Source organism: Haemorhous mexicanus, chromosome 9, assembly GCF_027477595.1.
Source record: "Haemorhous mexicanus isolate bHaeMex1 chromosome 9, bHaeMex1.pri, whole genome shotgun sequence".
Lineage (NCBI taxonomy): Eukaryota > Metazoa > Chordata > Aves > Passeriformes > Fringillidae > Haemorhous > Haemorhous mexicanus.
In genome coordinates, this window is record NC_082349.1 from 27997925 (window position 1) to 28019532 (window position 21608).

Here is a 21608-nt window from a genome sequence, read left to right on the forward strand (position 1 = left end):
TGCGTCCTGGGGTTTTCATGCAGAAAACTGTTTGTTCCTGGGAAGACCAAAGCTCTGTGGAGTCCTCATGCCTAGTTTGTTCTTTCTGTTGGGGTGTGTGGCTGCCAGCTGTGGGGGTGAAGCAGTCCTGGGTCTGAGCTGTAAGCTCTGTGCTCTCCTGTGCCAGCTGTCTGAGTACAATGTGTGCTGGGAGCTGGGGGAGTTCCTGCTGGATTTGTTCAATAAGATATTGTATGGATTGCACCTGGCCTACCTGCTGAAGGCAAACTCAACTGGTTGAGCTCCTGCTTCTGAACACAGACGTGCCAGAGGGACAGCAGATTCCAGAAGTTCATGTGCTCTGCAGCATCAGAAACAGCTCCCCAACTACCTCCCAGCCAGCCTCACCATGTCCCTCCTCCAGGTGCCCCCAGCTGTTGTGGCCCGGCCCTGGCTGTGGCAGGGGACACCCCAGCATTAGCCCTGGCGCTGGCACCAGCTGTTTCAAGATGTAACCTGTACATGTTCTGTCACGTACAAGAGCTGTTTATAATCTACTGTATTACAGCATTAAAAAATATTTTGCTATTAGGGGAGGAAAAAAAATGGCTTTGGCCTATTTTTTCTTTGAGGTGCCTGGTTTGGGGGGGAGTTACAAGAGGGCACAGAGGATGGCATTGGGAGCAGAGTAAGATAGGTGGGGTTTCTCTCCTGGGAAAGGTGGCTGCTATGGGGAGATGTTGGGAAGAGCCTTGTGAAGGAAGGGAAGCCTGAAGCTGCCTGTGCCCACAGCTATGTCCTGAGTGGGGCTGTAAGTGTCCCTTATTTTCCAAGGAGGGGAGGGGGATGGAGACATTCATACCATAGCAGACCCAGACTTAGAAGCACGAGGCATGATCACAGGATGGTAGAGGATAGATCTTGGCTGGGTGTATGGGGAGAAACTTTTACACAAGCCCTTCCTGAGGTCCTGGAAACCAGTATGAAATATCCAAGGGAAAACACCAGGTGAGAAGGGAAGTTGGGGTTTTCTAAACTTTGTATCATCACTGAGAGGGGAAAGGATATCCTTGATTTGCAGGACAGTAGCACAGGGAAGGAGTCAACAGCTCCAGGAACAGACCAGAGTTTCTCACCTTTCCTAGTTTAATACACATCAAATCAGAGCAGCTGCCAAATGATGTTGGTGACTTCTGCCTTTACTTTGGGCCTGAAAAGGGTTTGTGAGCCAAGAACTTAATGTTATATTTTTCTAGCTGTGTACCACATGCTCTAAAGTCCTGTCTGTGTCCTTAAGCTGTAACAGCTACAGAACAAGGCCTTTAATATTCCTGTTCTTTCTGGTGGGAATATCAAGTACTGCCAAAGAGGCACGAGATGGAAAAATCAAACTTCTGTCAAGATTTTTTTGCAATTTTTTGTATTTTCTTTCCAAGGAACCATTTGCACAGCAAGACAAGAAACTACCTGTCAGGGCTACTCCTAGATTATACCTACACCCTCAAACATGTATCTGACAGTAAAGAAATGTAATTAATGTCATTAAAACCCACAGTACAGGGATAGAGCTGATTATGAGGATGCTTATAAATGCTTCATAGCAGAAGCATTTATAAAAACTTACACATTTGGCAAGGTTGGTGGGGGAGAAAGGCTTCAGAAGAGAATTCATGGGGATTATGAGACCAGTGGAAATATATTTCTTTTTCATTAGTAAAATACACCTCCAAGGAGAAAAATGGTAAGATTAACAATTGGTGACAAATTCTATTAAATCTCTGGCCCAGTAAGATCTATGAAAGAAGCAGTTGTGCTTTAGGCAGCTTGTAGGTGGAAACCAAGCAAGTGTCCCTTTGGAGGGTACAGCAAAGCACTGGGGGCTCCTGAACAGATGCACAGTGTCTGGTGTAAGGGGGGATCTCCACAATAAATAAGAGCAAAAAAAAAAAAAACCCTAACCCTATGAAGTACAAATGTGGGTTTAATTCTGCTACTGGATTCATTACTGCAAATTTTCTTGGCTAAGTGTTAAAAAAAACCCATTCACAATGCCTGCAAGTAGAGTGCCTGTTCCTGGACCAAAAGGCAATGGAGGGAAGATGAGAGGAGCCATATGGTGAAGACTTGTCAGGTAGCTCTGGGCTGGAGGCTGTGGGGTTCTGCATCTGACTCTCCATCTTTCCAGCTTCCCTTTAGTAATGGGATCGTTCTCTGCATTACATTTTGCCTTTATTTATGCACTTGCTGGTGTTTTAGGCCTCTCCCAACTCTGCAGGAAGCTGACTGCTAGCAGTCCACCAGAAGAAAAATGGCTTTATAGACACACACAAGTTGATTTAGAATATCCCTTGGTGTCCATGCAGCTGGAGCTTTATCTCCTGCAGGTAACTTGTCCTAGGCTTCACCAAAGACCTAACAACCACTAAACATGGGATTAGCTGCCTGTGGTTTAGATCCTGCTTTGGGGTAAGGTACCAGGAATTTTGCCTCAGATTTTCTCAGCCCTATATTTTATCATCAGTTTTGCTCTCTCTTTTCACCAGCAGAGTAAATGCTGTTGAAGTGGTTCTGATGTGTTATTCTCCAGAGATCCCTAAGCTGAGGGATACCTCCAGGGTGCTTAACCACATCAGGGTTTTCTTTCTCTCTGGAGAGTCATTTTGTTCCAGAGGAGGTTTCCAAAGCCTGACCTGTACTAGTGCTTCTCTCCATAGCCCAGGGTACTTACAGTCCCCACAAACCACCAGAGCCCCAGGGGGTTTTGGGGTGAGTGTTTCCATCTCCTGTCTTTTCTGTGTAGAATAATCTTCTCTAGGGCATTTGTTTGTCCCCTGGGCAAAAGTTTGCTGACCTCCTAAGATAAATTTCTCCTATATTGCATCGCTTTGCTGACCACACCATTTGACTCAGATTTGAAGTGCTACCTTCAAGTCCCTGCAAACATGCTCAGAAATGCCCTGTGCTGTGTCAATCCCTTGCTGAGGTTTTGTCCACACTGGTTCCTTTAGCCTCAAGAAATAACAACACAGAGCTTGTCTAGATGGTCACCCTGACCTCTCCCACTCCCTGACACGTTTCTTGCTCAATAGTGGCAGCCACGTGTGCCTTGTCTGCAGAGCTGCCTGCAAATGCAAGATCAGCTTTGGCATTATCCTAATCGCTGGAGCAAATTCAGGTACCTGACAGACCACCCTGTCAGTTTGATGGGTGCTGGAAGGTAGGCAAAGAAGGGATAAGGAGCCCAGGGCAGTGGAAAGACAGAGCTGGGAACACACAGCAACGTCTCTCCCTTCGTCTTTTCTGGTAGGTGGCTGTGCTGCCTGATGTGGCTGGATGGACAGACCGGCTGTCCTGTCAGACTGCGGGCCAAGGAATCTGAGGGAAAGGCATTTTGGGATTAATAAATGAAACAGTTGCTAAATGACAACTTCTTAGAACCATCCTTCCAAAGGATGCCAGGCTGGCAGGGATGCTCTGTGATCCATGATTAAGGAAAGAAGCTCTCCTGGCTTTAATTGACTTAGCAGGGAATAGCTTTACACTTCTTTGTACATAAGTGACGCTTAACGGTGCTAGGAAGGGAGGAATGGTTTGGTTTGTAGGCAATAGGGCATTGGCAGCAGACTGAAAAATGCTCTTTGGCCAAGCACAGGCAGTGCAAGTTTTAATCTGCCTAAAAAACATGATCTCATCCATCTTTCTTGACCCAAGGGAGGGAGCCTTGGCTGTAAGGCTCAGACTGAGTGCAGACTGGTGCGTGGTTTAGGTTGCAGTAAGGCAGTGCTGGGCTGCTGCAGAGTCACACTTACTCCCATCAGTGCTGTCATTCAGCTCTTTCTCTGGGTCTGTCACTAGCTGGGAGAAGGAACAGCCTCATTCATGTGTCCCAGTGTTACCCTGATCCTAAAACTCATCAGCTTCCCTGGCACAGTTCAGGGTTGGCTGTTTCCATCTGCTTTCAGATGTAGATTGTTCCTGTCAGGTTCTGAATTGTGTAGTGGGAAAGGTAAAAGCGGAGTGAAAAAACACTATATGAGCTTCCCTCTCCAGCTGCCAAACCTGTGTCCTCTTTGAGAGGGAACCAGGAGTATGTGCACATCTTTAATGTTTTTCCAAGGGTATGAAGTGACAGGACAAGGGGGAATGGCTTCAAACTGAATGAGAGTAGGTTCAGGTTAGATATTAGAAAGAAATTCTTCCCTGTGAGGGTGGTGAGGCACTGGCACAGGTTGCCCAGAGAAGCTGTGGCTGCCCCATCCTTGAAAGAGTCCTTGACTACTAACAGAGTTTTTCCTCAGCTGTATCCCTTCTTTCCCTCTGCTTTAGCTACCCTTTGATGATGAAAAGGCACTGGATGAAATCCTACAAGACATCAAGGAGTTGATAAATGCAAGATTTTGGGGGTTGAACATATCAAGCAGTGTTTGACCTCTGTTAGCCTAGCCCCAGGGGGCATCTAAGTTTGTCACCAGTATGAATAAAACCATTTCAGCTCAAACCTTTTGTGCAGAAGCTCAAGAGTCTCCTCATGAGAAGCAATGATTGACCAACGCCATAGTTCAGGCAGTGCAAAAAACTCAGTCCCATTTGAGCACTATCTGATCAAAAGCTCTGGTGACTGATAAATTACATTAATCTGTAGAAATGCTCAGAACTGTCATCAGCAGATTTTCAATTTATTGTGCTACCTACTCACTGTGGCATCTTTTTGCTCATGGATTCCTCATATTTCTCTTACCCGATTTCCATCACCTTTCTGTCACGGCCAAAGGCTGGTCCAGCTTTTGGGGGCACAGCAGGCTTGAGCTCTTCTTTCAGATGCAGTGGAGAGGCATTGTCTCCATGGCAGCCTGCCCTGGAAGAAACAAACCAAAGGGCATGTAAACTACTGGGATTCCAAGAGAAGGAAAAGTGGGGGGAATGGTAAGGCATGACCAATTTTGCAGCTCAGTCTTTGGGGATGTCAGCAAAGTAGCAGGTAAATAAAGGACCAGTTGACATAATGTGTACTGGCCTTTTCCAAAGCTAAAGTATGACCCTCAGATATGTGCTGAGAATCAAGAGCATTCCAGGGATAAACTCCAAGAAACTTGACTCTCAGTCAAAGTCGAAATGAATTCCTGTAATTTTAAATTTGATACAGTGCAAAGAACATGCAATGCAGATATGACACAGGAAAGTCATATGTTCAGTGGGAGAGTGTGTGGTTTGTGATTATGTGGATGATTTATGGAAAATAAAATAAAAGGAAAGGATGGCTATTTAAAATGCATCACTTTGAAGATCATTAACCAGACAGTACTCTCTGAGGGTAATATTTTTTTTACCTTATCAGTAATGCAAGTTATCTTCATTTCGATCCTGAATTATCCTGATAATAAAGTATGTCAATAAATGTTTCTTTGTTTATCATCTTTATCATCTACTTATCTTTATCAAATGTATCATCTACTGTGTAAGATAACAAACAATTGAGTAATTTGCAACTAACCTTCTCAACCTTTGCCTCTGCAAGACCTTGACTTATTCCTGATTTCCAAAGTGTTTCATCTGTACTCATTTCCTTTATTCAGACTAAAACTAAATTGCATGTGTGTTACTCAGGTTTGCTGAGCTGCTTCTCACATTGTCATCTTATTCTTTCACTCAGGGTTATCCTCTCCTTTTCCCTGCATTAGCCTATGCTACATACCATATTTCAGCCTACACAAGGAGATGAGACAGCTAAAGGAAAGAAATAAGTTGTCCTAAGAAAGGGAGAGCAAGATGAAGGAATGGGGCCAGAATTGGCCAGACACCAGCATGGCAAAAGGTTAAGAGCAGATTGTCATAGTTAGCCATGTTCTGAGCACAGGCACAGCATGGATATCTGATCCAAACTTGCTTCAGCCTGTAGAGCCCAGATAAAGAAATCTTAGCTCACTTTCACAAAGACTTCGGGAACTGGGCCACAGGAAAGGTATTTTCTTGATCCATACAAGGACACGAGTTTTGAATGGCCTGGGTTCATTTTTGCATTGTAATGTAATGAATGGCCTTTCAGCAGAAAACACAAGGTATCCTTTCTTTTCACATGGCTCTTTGGTAAGAAACAGTGAAAATGAGAGAGATTATAAAGAATAGGTAAGGGACAATACTGAGAACATGGTAATTTTGTCCTGTAAGGCAAGAGCACTCAGTTACCTGAAGTATTTATTATCTTCTATGATCCAATTACCTGGTCTCAAGCAGCATGTGACAGAAATACAAATGTTTTGATGACAAGGATGAGAGAGGGAGAGAGAACAATGACAGATGAGATTGTTTTAGAAAGGACATGTAAGAAAGTACTTACAGGAAATTTAAAAGGTTTGGCTTGATGTCTGAGCTTTTATTCTGAGCTATTGTTTTATTCCTTGATCACTTCTTAAAGCCTTCACAGAGTACCTTCATTGTGAGAACAAGGTGTGGTTTTACTCTGAAATTTGCACTTGGGACTAGAGTGACGTCTCCAGCGAACTTTATTGAGGTCTCTCTTGTGTTGGGCTTTAATTAAGTGCTAAGACCAATGCAATCACACAGACAGCCTTCCCAAAGCTAGCTGCTATTTAGTAAGGATAACAAAATACTTGTTAGGATTAATATGGCCAAAACCCATGGAAGTGTTCCCAAGTGACTGTTCTCCCTCATCCCATGCCCTCATGGCACCTACCTTATCTTAAACAAAAATCACTCCTACTGCTTCTCATGGCCGCCTGATAATTAAAAGCTAATGCCTGATTGTGGAGCTCCCATTGTGCATTCTAAAAAGTTCCATCCTACAGAGGGTAAATGACTCAATTTGTTACCAGCCTGGACATCCCAACTCTGCTTCATTGCCCTTCTCCCAAACTAGGGAAGTTAACCAGCCCTACTCCACAGCTGTGCAGAGGGGAAACCAAGCCATGCATCAAAATCACTGAAATATAAAAGAATTGCCCCTACCACCGTGTGCTTAATGTGTCAACTTTGCTACAAGACCTCACTGGGACCAAGACCTCCCCAGGACTTTAACTAAGGTTAAACATTGGGTATCAAGAGCAGGCATTGTTACATTTCCAGCATATTCCCCAAGAAACAGGGAATGTCCATCAGCATGGCTAGATAAGTGAATGAACAAGTAATTTACTGCCTCATCCAGGCATTTTGCACATCTGCATCACCTGCATCTTTGAAGAATGTGATTGTAACTGCAAGGCTCTTTCAAAAAGAATTATATTAAGCCTTTGTGCAATGAGGGAGCCAAATCTGCCAAGACAAGAAGTCAGGGCTTTATATCAAGCCTAATTTCTTTCAGTTTGCTTTGTATCCAGTGTTTATTAAACAGCTCATTCTTAATCCTGAGTGTAGCCAGTTCCCACACAGACTGTTCATCCCTCTTGGCATCCCTCACAGAATCCAGTTTTATTTTTGTTGGCTGAAGGAATTATAAGTAAAGGTTGTATTTTCTTCCCCTGCAGGCACAGCTAGGTTTTTGACAGCACTGGGTAGAAATATTCAAGGTGTGAAAGTTGAAGTGAGGTCCTGGCATGCACAAAGCCAAGCTCCCAGCATTTATCACAAGGTTCCTGCCTGACTGGCCCAGGTGGATGCAGCGAGGATCTGTACAGGCTCCGGCCCATTTCAGGAAGCTGAGAGTGATGATAAACCACACTTCCAAAGAGGTGTTAATTGGATCTGGGCTGGCCTTGTACAGAAAACTACACCTGAAAAATGTCCTTTTGAGAGGCCCCTGGTGCAGTGGGATAAATGTGATCAGCTAAAGTGTTAAAGTGATTGGTGACTGCCTTTCATTTGCTTCGGTTTGGCAACACCTGTGGAAACAGTTGGAGATTTCAATATCCTTCCTGGAACACCCCCTTCTCCCTCAGAACTGCCACCTGCTTTGGAAATCTTGACATTTGAAAAAAAAACCCACCAAAATGAGTAATTCATACAGAGTCAGATATGTGGGGGCATATTCTTCTCCACGGTGCTCCATTGTCTTTGGTAAATATCACATCCATAATGTGTATGTGCAAGATTCCTTGTGACTTGCCCACAACTAGAGCATTAACAAAAAAGCCTGTGTCAGGTTTCCAGCATATGGTGTGCTTAAATATACTGGGAGGTTTTGAGCTGGGAAGAAAAAGATATCTTTGAGACAGGAGATCCTTCTGGTCTGGAGGTCACTTTGCTTCTAGATTTGGGGCTTTCTTTGGTGGTACCTAGGGATTTTGTCAGATGATTCAGCAATGGGTTCCATTCTTGAATTAATGGTGCTCTTCCTGAAAAAGGAAGCACAAGACTCCAGTTGCTAGGGGTAAGAGCTTTCCAGTATCCAGTCTTTCCTTCGGTCTCCCTCTGGCCAGAGTACAGTTGTGAAGAGCACTTGTTTCTCTTTCGGCACTTTCTTTCCTGTTTGAGTTGTGGTTTTTGTCTGCCAGCCAAAGGAGCAGAGGAGAGCTCCTCTAAAAGTAGCTGCAAGGTCTCCTGCACAGTGCACAAGCACAAATTTATTGTTTCATCCTTAGTAAGAATTTCCTCTGGAATAACACTGATATTTCCCATTCAGAGAGCAGCTGGGCCTGCTGGCTCTCTGTTGTTTTACTTCCTTCTCCTAGGGCTATAGATTCCTAGGAAGTGTTTCTCCTAGGGTTGCAGTGTAGTGTGTGATTTTTGGTTTGTTGCTGAATTGTGGACATGAGAACGAACCACATGGCTGATCAGCAGAATATTATCCTAAACAAGAACTGGGAGAAGGATAGATCCATAGTAGGAAAAGATCTGTTTGTAATGAATATAAAGGGAAAAATGGTAAAAATAAACATTTCTGTTATTGGATCAGTTTGCAAATCGAATGAGGTGGGACACTGATGTGAAATACACCGACTTCAGATTACTTGGCAAGACCAGTTGTTCATTAATGGTTTAGGTTTGCTCTGATGCTTTGTACAGGTGACTGAGCTGCACAGAAAACTGGTCCTGTGGCTGGTGGATTTACTGTGATGTGACAGTAGACTGCTTATCCTGTGAGTGTCTCAATTTTACCACCCTGGTAGATCAGCTCCCCATGATGCATGATGGCTTTTGCATCACCCATTGACGTGGACTTTTGCTGCAATCCTGGTGGTTGCCTTCCCCAGGAGATCAGATTGAGCTTCTGATTTAATTCCTTATGTGGAAGCATGTTTGAGACTGCCTGTGACAATGAGCTGCATTGTATAGATGGCTGGCCTGGCATTAGTCTGCTTTCATGAAAAAGCAGGTTACATTCAGATGACAAGGAAATGGATTTAGATTTATTGTCTAGCACAATTTATTCCCATTGGTTCTGAACTCAGTCCCAAGGCAGAGTCATGTTCATAACTCCAGTGTACAGCCAGTGCTGAAGCTCTCATGCTGCCTCTCTTTTTCCTGCTGCTGATGCAATGTTAAGTAATTGGCCTTTTCATTTATGTTTAGAAATATCTGTACCCAGGACTCCCTAGGCTGCTGGAGTTTAAGTCTAGATAGGTGCAAGAGAAACTCAGAGACCAGCTGGGTTTGCCTAGGTTATTTGCATGGACAAATGGAGCATATGACTAACCTGATCTTGACAGTGCCTTACAGGAATTGCAACTAAAGCTGAACTTTAGGGACTTAAGGACTATAATTTCTTCAACTCAAGAACAGTTTGCAGGTGAAGATGCCAACACCAATAGAAAATCTGTAACAGAGAAAGAAAGATTAGAAGTAAAAGAGGAAGCTGCTATTATGCAGGTGACTGTAGTAGTTGCAATGTGCTACTTTCCAGCAGGATATTTTTATTTATTTCTCACAGTGTGTGATGTAACATGTGGCCCTACAACTGCCCTGCATGCCAGTGGTACCTCATACTTATTTTCTTTTTTCCTTTTCTCTTATTTCCTTTTCTCTCTCAGCAGCAGCCAGCTGCTGGTATGAATTATCTGACCAAGGGAAGCAGTTCTACACACCAGTGGAAGATGCAGGAGCATTCCTTTATGGATGTGATTTGTTTTACAGAAATAAATCTCTGGAAATAAATACCTTCCAAGGATTAGAGCAGGAGCCTCTCAAGAGTTACTTTTACTGAAAAATCATAGTTGAAAGCTGACTTATGCCTGTTGGACCCCGTAAGGAGCTGCTTCTTTCTGTTCTCCAGACATTTTGGTGTGTTTTGGGGTTTCTTTTGCTCCTGGTTGAGCTACAGCCATCTCCAACCTCTATAAACCAGTGATTACACCAGCAATCCAAGACTATGAGCCAGTGAGAGTTTCATATCAGCATCAGAAAAGGATTTTAGTCTGTTTTTAATGTCAAGATTAATTCAGTGCCTGACCTGGCCTCTGGTTTCCCATGTTTTGCTGACACAGAGCTCTTGCCTGGGTGGGGACTTTGAACTGAGACACCAGCATCAAACCAGGCACATGCTGCTGATGAAATGTGGTATTGTTGGTTTCACATTCACTTAAAAAAAGGTTTTTCCCTTTCCAACCAGAGGGAGGTGACTGCCAACATGTCCTCCACTTCCTTTTCTCAGGAAGACTTTGAAGTCCTGGCAAGCCTGGAATGTCTGCAAGTGCAGCTGCTCTGGTCCTGTGCTGAAGGCCTGAGCAGGTCAGGGTTTCATTTCAGACAGGTGCTTATTTTGTCAGAGAGCTTGAATTAACCAGGGAAACCCCATCTCATTAGCCCTGCTAATAGAACTGACTCTGCTCTGTTTTTATCCTCTCACGGTGAAGATCAGCATCTTACCCTCTGCTAGCAAACACTGAGTTTTATAATTAATTAAATTTGCAAGGTTTACATAGATATGCCATGAAATCCTTTGTAGATCTTTTAACAATGCCCTTCTCTGAAACCATAAGCATGTTTTGTAGAGTCAGCCAATCCCACTGGACTCTTCAGCTCTCCAGATCTTTCTCTTGGGTCTCCTGACAGCATCTCCTTAGATTTCATGTTTTTGCATTGACTTTGTCTCTGTGTTTCAAAGAAACAGAGATCCATGCTCAGAATGCAGAAGAAAGATTTGAAGGTCTTGAAGAGAAGCGGGAAGAAGTTCTGCAGGGAATCAAGAGCTAGAGTGTGAGCTGGAGAAAGACAAGGAAGGCATCCAAAAAGCAACAAACAAGGAAAGGCAAAGTCAGGATAATCAGTATTCTGAACCTTTTTCCAGATTTGGAGACTGAAGCAATCTTTGAGGACACCTCACTCATCTAACCCTAATGCAGAACCCTCTCCTGCTGGACACATCCTGGGGTTTTGGGTCAGCTCTCTCAGTGGTCAAGCAAAGAGGCTTTTAACATGATTCTAGATCAGGGCAAAAAAAAAATGCTGAACATGCTCTGGTTTTAAGAGAAACTAATTTTGATTTTGACATGTAACATAGGGTCTATATCTAGGAGATCACTGTAACTGGAATCAAGCCTTGTGAGTGAGTGCTCCCTGTGACAGTCAAGAAGATCTGTTTAGAATCTGATTTTGGATTAGAAAGAAATTATATTCCAGAGGCCACAGATCTTTTGTGTTTATAGCATGACACTCTTGCTTTCTCTAGCAGGTATTTGAACACTGCTTACCTACTGTTCTGCCCACATGGTGTGGCAATGAGTTCCTCAGGTCACAAGCTTATTAGGCATGAAAGCATTTCCTTGCGTTCTTTCTTAACTAGATCCACAAGATTTAAATGTGGAGAAGGAAAAAGAGTGGTAATTAAAATTTCTTCCCTTAGTCCCTCAGTGTATCTTGTCCCTTTGACTTCAAAATGGGAGGAGGGGCTAACTTGTTTGTTAAGGATGTGATACCTTGGGCATATTTTAACTTTGTGGTATTTCTAATGGCTTTGGCTTGCTCTTTTTTCTTTCTGAAAATTTTCCAAGAAAATATCTCAGAAGACATGGCCTACTCAAATCCCAAAGCTTTTACCTCTGGCCAGCCCAAGAGATCCAGAAAAACCAAACACTGAAGAACAGCAATGACTGAGTAGTGTTTAGTGTTCATTCCCAGTAGCATTTCACCCTGATCAGCTGCTGTTACTCCTTACCTACTACCCTGACATGTTTCTGCCATTTCAGCATTTATGATGTTCTTCTTTCTGCCTCCACGTGTCTTCCTTGTCCTCTGCCTCCTCCCACTGTTCTGTAGTTTGTCATCCTTGTAAAACAATCAAATTTCTACTCAACACACCTCTCTTGCCTCCTGTTTGCACTCATCAATCTCTTCTTGCTGCTTTATTTCATTCTGTCTCACCCCTGTTGGATGATGCAAGCAAGTTGTTTGCATCTCTTCCCTCTCATATCAAGAGGGTTTTTTACCTCAGTGTCAGCATGGCCTGGTTATGTATCTGTTAGTGGCTACCCTCTTCATCCTCTGAGCTTCAGATGATTCAGCTACCAGCTGTCTGACTGATTAGGAGGAAAATGTACAAGAATTAGGATGACTGCAATTCTACCCATTCTCAGCTTGGAAGAGCAGGCAGTGAAACTGTCAGGAATCACATCAGCTCAGACAACACTTGCCAACTCCCTCAGAGTAAAGTCTCTCTTGGAAACTTCTTCTATCACTAATCCTTAAGTACATTTTAAAACTAGGTTTTCCTTCTGCAAGGCTTTTGAGCCTAGTATCTCCTGGTGGTAAAATGACAAGTTTCTGCTGGCTCTGTACATGTAAAAGAGAGAAGATCCTGCTGGAATAAGGAATGCTTTTTGGAACTGAGGATGATCTTAGCTATAATTTGCCTTTCTGTAAGAAAGTGACATGTTTAAGAAACCTATGCCTGGCTTCTGCAGATTCACATGCAAACAGGGTAATGGGTGTGCCCTGACGTAGTGCTGTGTGTCTCCTGACATCAGTTCTTGGGCTAAGTGTTGTTCCTTTGAGACTTTATCTGTAAAGCTGTTGGTCCTTCCCGTGCCAATAATCTTGGTGGGGATTGATCATTTTACACAGAGTTAGAAATGCAGCCAAAGAACTGTCCAGAGAAAGGATCAGCGGCAGCTCACTCTGTAATATTATGTCCTTTTGCCCTTATGTCCTTGAGGTTGGGAAAGAAGGGTCTATTTCAGCAGCATGAGAAATAACCAGAACCAGCTTTAGAGGAGTAACTGCACAGCTTGTGCTCCCCAGTGGAAGAAGACAGAGCTGTTCAATTTCACAGAGCAAATTTTCCATGAGCAGATCACTCCTGAGATGTACCACAGCCACACCAGCAGGAGCCACAGTGATCCTGCTGCCCCCTCCCCTGGGAGGATTACAGTGGCAACCGATGTAAATGGGAGGTTACATCTGCAGGTCAGGATGCTTGTGCAGTCACTGCCGAGTTCAGAGGTGGATTTTTCCCACTTCCCAGCCACTTGTAAGAGGGCTGGTTGGCCAGGTGTCCTATTTGCCAGCTGTAAAAATGCTGGCAAATATTTGTAGACTGTGGAGCAGTCATGGGAGCAGTTAGAGTTACCAGCAGGCAAAGAGCTATGAATAAATGAAAATTCAAGAGTGAGAGACTGGCTGAGTACCCCCTGCTAGGCACGGGCATCATGAAAAACAATGTGGGGCAATTAAGAGAAAGGCAACAAAGTACTCTGCCTCTTGACCTGCACAGGACACCAACAGCAGAACAGTGGGGCTGGGATTGGCTATGCAGGGAGATCTGCTTTGAAGCAAGGGGAGATGCTGTAGGTCAAGTAAAAGGGCAGGAGCAGAGCTGACGTCCACATAAAGGGCACCAGGATCAGAAAATCTGAGTGCAGGGATATTTCCTTTGACAGTGCTCCAGATTTTTGCCAAGGGAAAGGACTGCAATACCTGTAGGTTCCTGGCCATTTAAAACAGCTGTAGGCAGGAAAGATTCATAGGAGTTTTTTGGCTTCTAGGATTTTTGAGAACTCTGTTCTCCATGTGTGAAAATTACCAAGGCAGCTGCAGGCGGGCAGAGGTGTTACTGCTCCCCAGGCTCTCAGCCAGTGGTGCTGGATTCTCCTTGTCAGCCCAGTGGGCGTTGGTTAAGCAGGTCACCTCGCTCTAACGCTTTAAAGTGCCCACGAGCTCAGACGTTGTCCTGCCTCACCACCCTGTGGAAGTGAGCAGCAGCACAACCTTTCCTCTGCACAGCAGAATTGCCCGGCAGGGAAGCTTTAAAGGCTGCCCTCTCACCTTCTTCCTCTTCCTCCTACTTCAGAACTAGGGCTAAATGCCTTGGTTGTGGGGATGTACGTGAGTGGTTACTGAAATCCCATATCCAGGACACCACAAGGACCCAGCTCTTTCCCTCCTTGCAGGACCACCAGGATGGCAGCACCCAGCATCCTGCCGGCATGCTGTTCCCTCACAGATTGTTGTGCTCCCTCTCCCACCTGCCTGGCTGTTTGGTTTGTGGATGGGGGACATGTAAGGACATAGGGGAAGGTGATGGGGCAAGATGGATCACACCCTGGGAGCCAGGCTGTAACATGTCAAGGTGCATCTGGCTCTGTGGAGGGGAAGGGATGACACCCCATTTCCCTCATCCCCTTGCTCACACACTTTCTAGGCCTGCTCCTTGCACTCCACATTTTTTTCTTTCCAAAACAAGTAGAGGCTTTTTCCGTGTACAATCCACTTTATATTGCAGGCCTGGGCTGCTTTCCCTCCTGCCTCCAGGTCAGAACCTGATGGTGGGCCAACCTTCTTGTTCCTTTCTGAGCAGGAGCAAGGTGGGAACCATTTCTCTCAGAGCATGGGCGAGTCCTTCTTGTCTTTTGGATTTTCTGGGAGCTTTGTGGCACCTGTGAGGAGGCTGCTCACAGCTGGAGAGCTGTGGGTAGCTGAAGAGACCAGGTTCATGGCATCCAGAGGCAAGGGCAGGATGAAAGCAGCAGGTTTCTCTGTGGTAAGGGAATGCAGTGCATGGAGATAACGGAGCTGAGCAGCAGCTGGAGCACTGGACAGGATCTCTGCTGCCATCCGCAGGGACTCGGAAGCAGCCTTTTCCCCCTCTGCAGCGATCACCTACCAAGCAGGGGAAGAAGGAAGGTTCTGTGAGGCTGGGAGTGAGGCGGCACAGACTGTTTGGTACAGAGGAAGGTTGCCATGATGAAATAATCGGGGTCAGTGTGATTGTAACATTCCTGCCCCTTGAAGATCACAGCATGTACTAACCTCTTGGCATTGCAGAAGTCTGGGAAGCTCATGTCTGGCATGTTTTTACCAGGCCCATCAGAGCTCACAACTGAGCTCCCCTTGTTAGATTCAGCTCTTGTTCAGGAATTAAAGGAAACATCTTAACCCAGACCTCTGTGCTTGTGTGGCACACACAGGGACCTCAAACCAGAGGTGGGAAAGGGAGGAGGAATGCTTTGGAAGGAGAAGAGAAGTGTTCAGATGTTGGCATACCCGCACTTTGGCCTGTCTCTGGGCCTCTGCTTCCACAGCCAGGGACTGCTGGAGTTCAGCAGGCAGCTGCACGTTGTTGCTGTGGTAGTAAAGACAGGCATTAGCTGGACTCTTGGCTCTCCTGGTAGCACTGGATGGTCAGTCTGAGGCTTGGGATGGGCTCAGTAGGTCTCTGCAGAGCAGCTCATTCATATTCTTTGCCCCTGGGTGTCCCTCTTTGCATTTCTCACTTTAGCCTTCTATCTCCATTCCCAACCTTCTCTTTCAGCCTGGTTTTCTAGTGACCAGGGATGATCACCAGCCAACAGGGAGATCTCCTTGTGTCTCTTAGGCTCATAGTTTAAGCTCACTCTTTGTGAGGTGGCAGAGACTCCACTAGGAGACAGCTTTCAAGACAGGCACAGGAATGTTCCATTCATAGATTTATTCATTCACTGCTTGGCTCTCTCTTCCATGTCCCTCTGAGTGATGAGTCCCCCCTTTCTGCACAGACTTGAGTGATGAGCCCATCCCTACCAGTGCTGAGACCCCAGGGCCTTTGATGTAGAGTGTGACATGGAGAGTTCCGTGCCTTGCTGTGCCTTTTGGGCTACCAGAATTGGGTGCAAACTCTGCCTGCAGCAGCAGCAAAAGGGTGATGAGATCCCAGCTAAGGATCCTGCTCTGGCTGTCAGGGCAGGAGAAAGAACTGATGTGGAAATTTTACATGAGGCTGAAGAGGGCAGGGAAAATAGGAAGGTGAGAGGTGAGGCTCTACCTTGTGCAGAACACCTGCAAAGAGAGAGCCAGAGGCAAAGCAGGAAGAGGAACAGGCAACAGCAAGCAACACAGGACAGGTACTTGCAAAAGGAGAGAGAATCCCCTTCTACCAGCATTTTCTACCTACATTTCTACTCTCTCCACTTTGATCCCCCAGCAGCCTGTGACAGCATCCAAAGCCACCTATGAAGACAAATATTTTTAGAGCATGTGGAGAACAGCAGCCCTGGCCTAGGCCCCTTATAGGGAGCAACACAGGGCAGGGATTTAACTGCAGGACTGTAAGGCAGATTTATCAGGCTCAGTATGCTACTGCCCCTCAGAAATAAAATTACTTCCCTCACTTTCCATTTGTGTGAACCCCAGGGGTGATTTAACCTCAGTCCACACTGATTCCAAGTGTGGAAGCCTTCTTCAAACCAGTGTCTGACTCTGAAGAACTGGCCACCTGAGCTTCTTTTGGAGCCTCAATTCACCCCTTTCTTTGCCTCTCCCTCCCCACAGAAGCACCTTTATCTCCTGGCTGATGTTCTTCCTCTCCAGCAGAAGCTCAGAGAAGGCTTGGTGTGCCAGGAGGCGCTTGGTGGTGGTCTGCACCAGCAGCTGGATGGCACTGGAGACGCTGGTCAGCGTGGTGAGGAGAAGAGAGGCGTTTTCCAACCGGTAGTAGCAGACAGCATCTATCTCCAAAGTAACCATGTCTTTGGTCACCACCTAAGTAGAAGATATTAGGGGAGATGGAGCTGGTCCTGGCAACTCTGAGGCAGCACAGAAAAGCACACAACTGAGAGAATGACGAAGACTGGCTGAATGGTTGTCTTTGTATCTTCCACCTCTGCTACTGACTGATCTTGGGCAAACCAGAGGTTACTTTGAGATGTTTTCTGAAATTTTTCTTTGCAAAGATGAAGGTTGGAATCATAAGATTTAACATTCCAAAATTAGTATAGAGAGGGTGTGTCAGCCATACCTGATGGAAGGGGATCTCTAGGGTTTTGAGGCGGAGGTCTATCTTGTGATAGGTGTCCAAACAGGGAAGGAAAAAGAAAAGGCCTGTGGGAGGAAGAGAAAGACAGCAGGTTCATCATCAGAACTACAAAAATTACCTCTTCTGTTTTGGAGAACAGGAGAGGGTTCAGCATGCAGAACTACAAAAGAATAGCAATACATAGGCTCAAATTTTCAGGCTGTTTCTGTGATGGAAAAGGAATCAGAAACTACTGGCCCTCAAAAGGAAGGGAACAAAAACCACCAAATCTCCTGCCTGGCCATGTCTGCTTGGAGGGCACCAGCATGTGAGCTTTGGTAAAGCATGCAGAAGAGGTAGCGTGGCTGGGGGGAGCTCAGTAAACACCTTACCGGGTCCTTTGGCTCTGCCAGGAAGGAGGTGCCCGAGTCGGAAAACAATGGCTCTCTCATACTCCCGCACCACCTGCAGAGGGAAACAAATCCAGGCTGAAGAGGAAGAAGTAGGACTGGGAAAAGCGGCCTCACCAGCACGGGAGGAAGTTTATTCTGGAAAAGCCCTGCAAAGGGAGGATTTCAGGTGCTTGTGGCATCACCTGTCACTGAGTCACTTTACCCTTTGCCCAGAACTGCTGGCCAGCCTTGAATATGAGCAGCCCTGTGACAGACAGAGATTTGGTGAGAGCAGCCCATGTTAGACCCACCCAGGGTTTCCCAAGATGATCCAGCATTTTGCTTCCTTATAGCCTGGCCAAACTCAAATAACCGAGTTAAAATGTTCCACGTTGCTCATTTCCCTCCAAGGCAAATGTGCTCATCCTAAGAGCTGAGCTGTAAAACTGATATTCTTATTGATAACAAGACAAATGTGAAATTTCCTGAGAAGTGGGAATCAAAATGCCTACCAGTGCCTACTTGTAGCCATGCTGAATAAAAATGAGAGGAAGAGGGAAAATCTGCTATTAACTGAGAGATCAATCTCTCTTAAAATTTTGAATTTAAAGCCTATTTACCCTGCTGCTGTAATGCAGCCATGTCTGGGCTAGGTAGGCTGAGGGACGTGTCTGAACACACTTGCAATTTTTTTAAAAAAAATTGCAAGTTTTCCTTCCTGCTGGTATTTCAGCAGGAGTATTTGATAGGCAGTTGTTGGACCCCTGTGCTGTAGCAACATGCAATAAAGGACAAATCAAAATTAATGACAAGTTGAAGGGGTATAAATAGGGGACTTATACCAAAAAAACCCTTTATGCTCGTGTCCAATACATGCTGAATCAGTGTGTGACATCCAGAGCAGACACCAAATCCTGAGAGGACCCATGGCTATTCTCACCTTCATGCAGAACCAGACAGAAATGGGGAAGGTCAGCATGATGAACAGGAAAGACAAGATGGTCAAAAGCCACTCACAGACACCCAGACCAGGAGACTTTACACCTAGGGAGAAATCCAACAGAGGACTGTGTTAGAAGAGGGCTGCTCCCATAATACTGATCGTCTGACAAGTGCCTGCACACATCAGCTTTACTGCTGTCCTTCGCCTGGATTCATTGTAAATGAACCACATGGCTCTCTCTGGAGGTGAGTTAAGGAACATTCCCTGCTCCAGATTGCCAGGAATACCAAGGATGGATGGACAGATTTTGTCTCTGCTTTACTGACAAAAATTGAGCCATGCTTCTCCATGGTTGCTTGACTAGAAAGCAGACTCCATCTTGAGGAATTTGGGCTACAAAGCAGGGTTGAAAGGCTTGGAATGGGCAGATTTGCTGAGCGGACATCCCTGAAGTTTGTCTGGAAAGATGAGCTAAAGACAAAGATTGTAAATAAGAGAGAGCTTTAAACGTGCACAGCCTGAGGTGCCCTTCTCTATCAGAGTATTTCAGGTTATTTTGGATTAGGATTTTAGTTGCACCCCAGCTCTCAAATGCAGTGGGATGAAGCCTCTGGTGCCAGTAAAATCTTCCTGTGTTCTAAGAAGTCACCCCACGGTGCTGAAGGGTGACTGGCTTGGTCCGCTCAGATTATTATTACTTTCTACATCTCCCCAAAGTGAGTGTGGGTCATCTTGCTCTGGCTGCCCTTTGCTGTGCTCCTGTCTGAGGAAAAAAATGGCAGGTATGGCATGAAAACAGATGGAACCAGAGAGTGGATCAGGACTTCCAACTGTGAAGTAAGCACCCCTCCCATTTTTAATCCCTTCCAATCCTCCCATCCCTGCCCCTCTGCCTTTGAAATATTTTGCAGAACAACCAGGTCCTGAGGGAGCCTCAGATCCCAAGAATCTGTGTAGCCACTAAAGCTCCTAAGCACTGCCCAATAGCTGTAATTCCTGTAATGGAGGCAGAAAGATGAACTTGTGAAAAGCTTGTTCCCAGGGAGTCAGGAGCAAGTCTGAACATTTGTGTCACTCTGGGGCAGCAGAGGTGCTAGCAGGGAAGAGCACAAGTAGTGCTGCCTCTTGTAATAGACATCTGCCATGCCTGTAGTGATGCTGGATCCAAACAGGCCCAGTTGTATTGCCCAAAGGATCACGATGCTCCCTTCTGTTGTAGCAGGCTGGGAATGTGCCTAACAAACATATGGAGAGGAGCTGCTCTTAAAGGTTATCCAGCAGGTGAGTGGCAAGTGTGCACCTCAAGGGCAGCTCTTCCCTGCAGTGAGGTCCTTTGGGCTGTGAACTGGCAGTAAGGCCAATGCCATCCACCTAAAGGAGGCCAAGCAAGAAAAGGAAGAGACCAGAGTGTGAACAGAACTGGGGAGTAGCAAGCAGAAGCATGCAGGGTGCTGGGAATATAACTGCTTGTATCCAGGTTCACTGCTTTGCTGGATGGTGCTAATAAGCCTGCAGAAGCTGGCTGGGAGGCTAGCTGGAGTCTCCCATATCGTATCCTGAGGATAACCTGCCTGTGTAAGGTGGGTGTGATGACACCCACCAGAGCAGAGTCACACTGTGACTCTGCACACGCAGCACCAAAGAGCCCACAGTTTTCCAACCCCTTCCCTTCTTTAAGCCATACCTTCCTCTTGCTGCTCACTATCCAGCAATGCCATTACCTCCATTTCTTCATCAGACACCACATCATCCACGTCCACCACCGTGGAGGTGTGCACCCTACCATCGCTCCCCGCAGTGCTCTTGGTCTCCTTGGCTTTCTCTTGCTTTACATCTCCCTTCCCTTTGCCAGCTTCTCTGCTGCTCTCTCTCTTCTCTCGTTTGCCCTGCACAGCTGGGGACTCTCTGTGTCTTCTGTGGGACTCCCTGGAAGAGCTCCGAGACCTCTTCTCCATCCTCATCTGTGCCGAGGAGCACGCAGCTGCCCGGGCGGTAGAACGAGTACTGCTCAAATTTATTGCTGCAGGCAGGAAAGGCAGGCAGGGGAGGAGAGAAGGGGAGGTGTCACATCAAGGAGGCTCATTTCAAGTTCATCACAGGCTTGTCAGGCATAATGGACAGTGAAGTGAGCAAGCTGTTTCCAGCTGCTCTGTTCTCATCATGCACTGATGGGAAGGAAAGTTAGACCCGGACAGGGCAGACCCCAAGAGAATATTTTATTTGCATCTATGCTTTTGGAAATAAAATGCAATCAGAAGCATTCTGGTGATTTTTAGTAGACAGTTTCTGCAGAGGTGTTGAAAAACAACCTAAAAGTAACTGTCAGGCATGTGGCCCCAAAGATATGAAAAGGTAAGAGTGGCCCAGAAGAGACACCAGGGTGAAAAGCCTTTGCTGGTGAGGCCAGTGGCTTACTCAGGAGTGGCTGGAGAGGGTGTTGTGGTGAACATTTGGGTAAGTACAATCTCACACTGCTCTGCTCTCCAGAAGCCCTTTGGCTGGCACTGTAAAGGGACATTGGCAGCAACCTCCCTCTCTTTAGGGTCACATTTTAGCAAGGAGGGAAAGTAACTGGTCCCAGCTTTCCTGAATGGGTGATTCCCAGTTTTCCTCATATTAATATGAGAGCCATTACAAGAGCCATTATGAGAGTTAGAGCTGTTGAACTGTAAATTGCCAAAACAGCTTGTGTCTAAATGCCTCCCTAGTTTTCCACAGCAGGAGCATGGCATAGCAAACATAGGATCATTCTCTTTCCATGCTGCTCAGCCAGTGTTGACATCTGCAGAAACCTGTGGAAGAAATACTAAAAAGTCACCAACTGTATTAAAGAAATCAGCCCCTGGCTAGAAATTACACTATAGAAGGACACATCTGGGACCTAAAGCAGGGCAGGGCTGAGCTCAGAGATTCCAGTCCCTGGTGTGGAGGAGTGGCTGGAGGGAGCTGGGAAGACAGCTGGGGAGGTGCTGATCTTGTTTTTCCACAGATTCCTGTTTTATTGGAGACTTGTACTTCATCTGGAGTCAGGATATTGCAGGCAGGGAGGGCAGGAGCACCAGCTGCCTCCTTTCTCTGCTGCGCTGGGTGCTGTGTCAGCAAGTCACCAGGGAAGTGATGGATGGAAAGGTCTAAAGGCAGAGAAGAGTTGGGTGTAAATGGGGGGTAATTAATAATTTTATACAGCATGTATTCTCTGGAA

The 21608-nt window shown here is 45.8% G+C and overlaps 1 protein-coding gene across 1 annotated transcript; it reads right to left on the bottom strand.

Annotated features, from left to right (window-relative positions):
* Positions 1-14512: 14512 nt before the first annotated feature.
* NPHS2 (NPHS2 stomatin family member, podocin) lies at positions 14513-20392 on the bottom strand. The gene is made up of 8 exons (XM_059854644.1): positions 20091-20392; positions 18404-18507; positions 17464-17536; positions 17075-17157; positions 16615-16818; positions 16232-16287; positions 15346-15424; positions 14513-14961 (listed from the first exon to the last, which is right to left on the bottom strand). The coding sequence occupies exons 1-8, from the start codon at positions 20365-20367 to the stop codon at positions 14683-14685; spliced, it is 1155 nt and encodes a 384-aa protein (XP_059710627.1). The 5' UTR covers positions 20368-20392; the 3' UTR covers positions 14513-14682.
* Positions 20393-21608: the final 1216 nt, after the last annotated feature.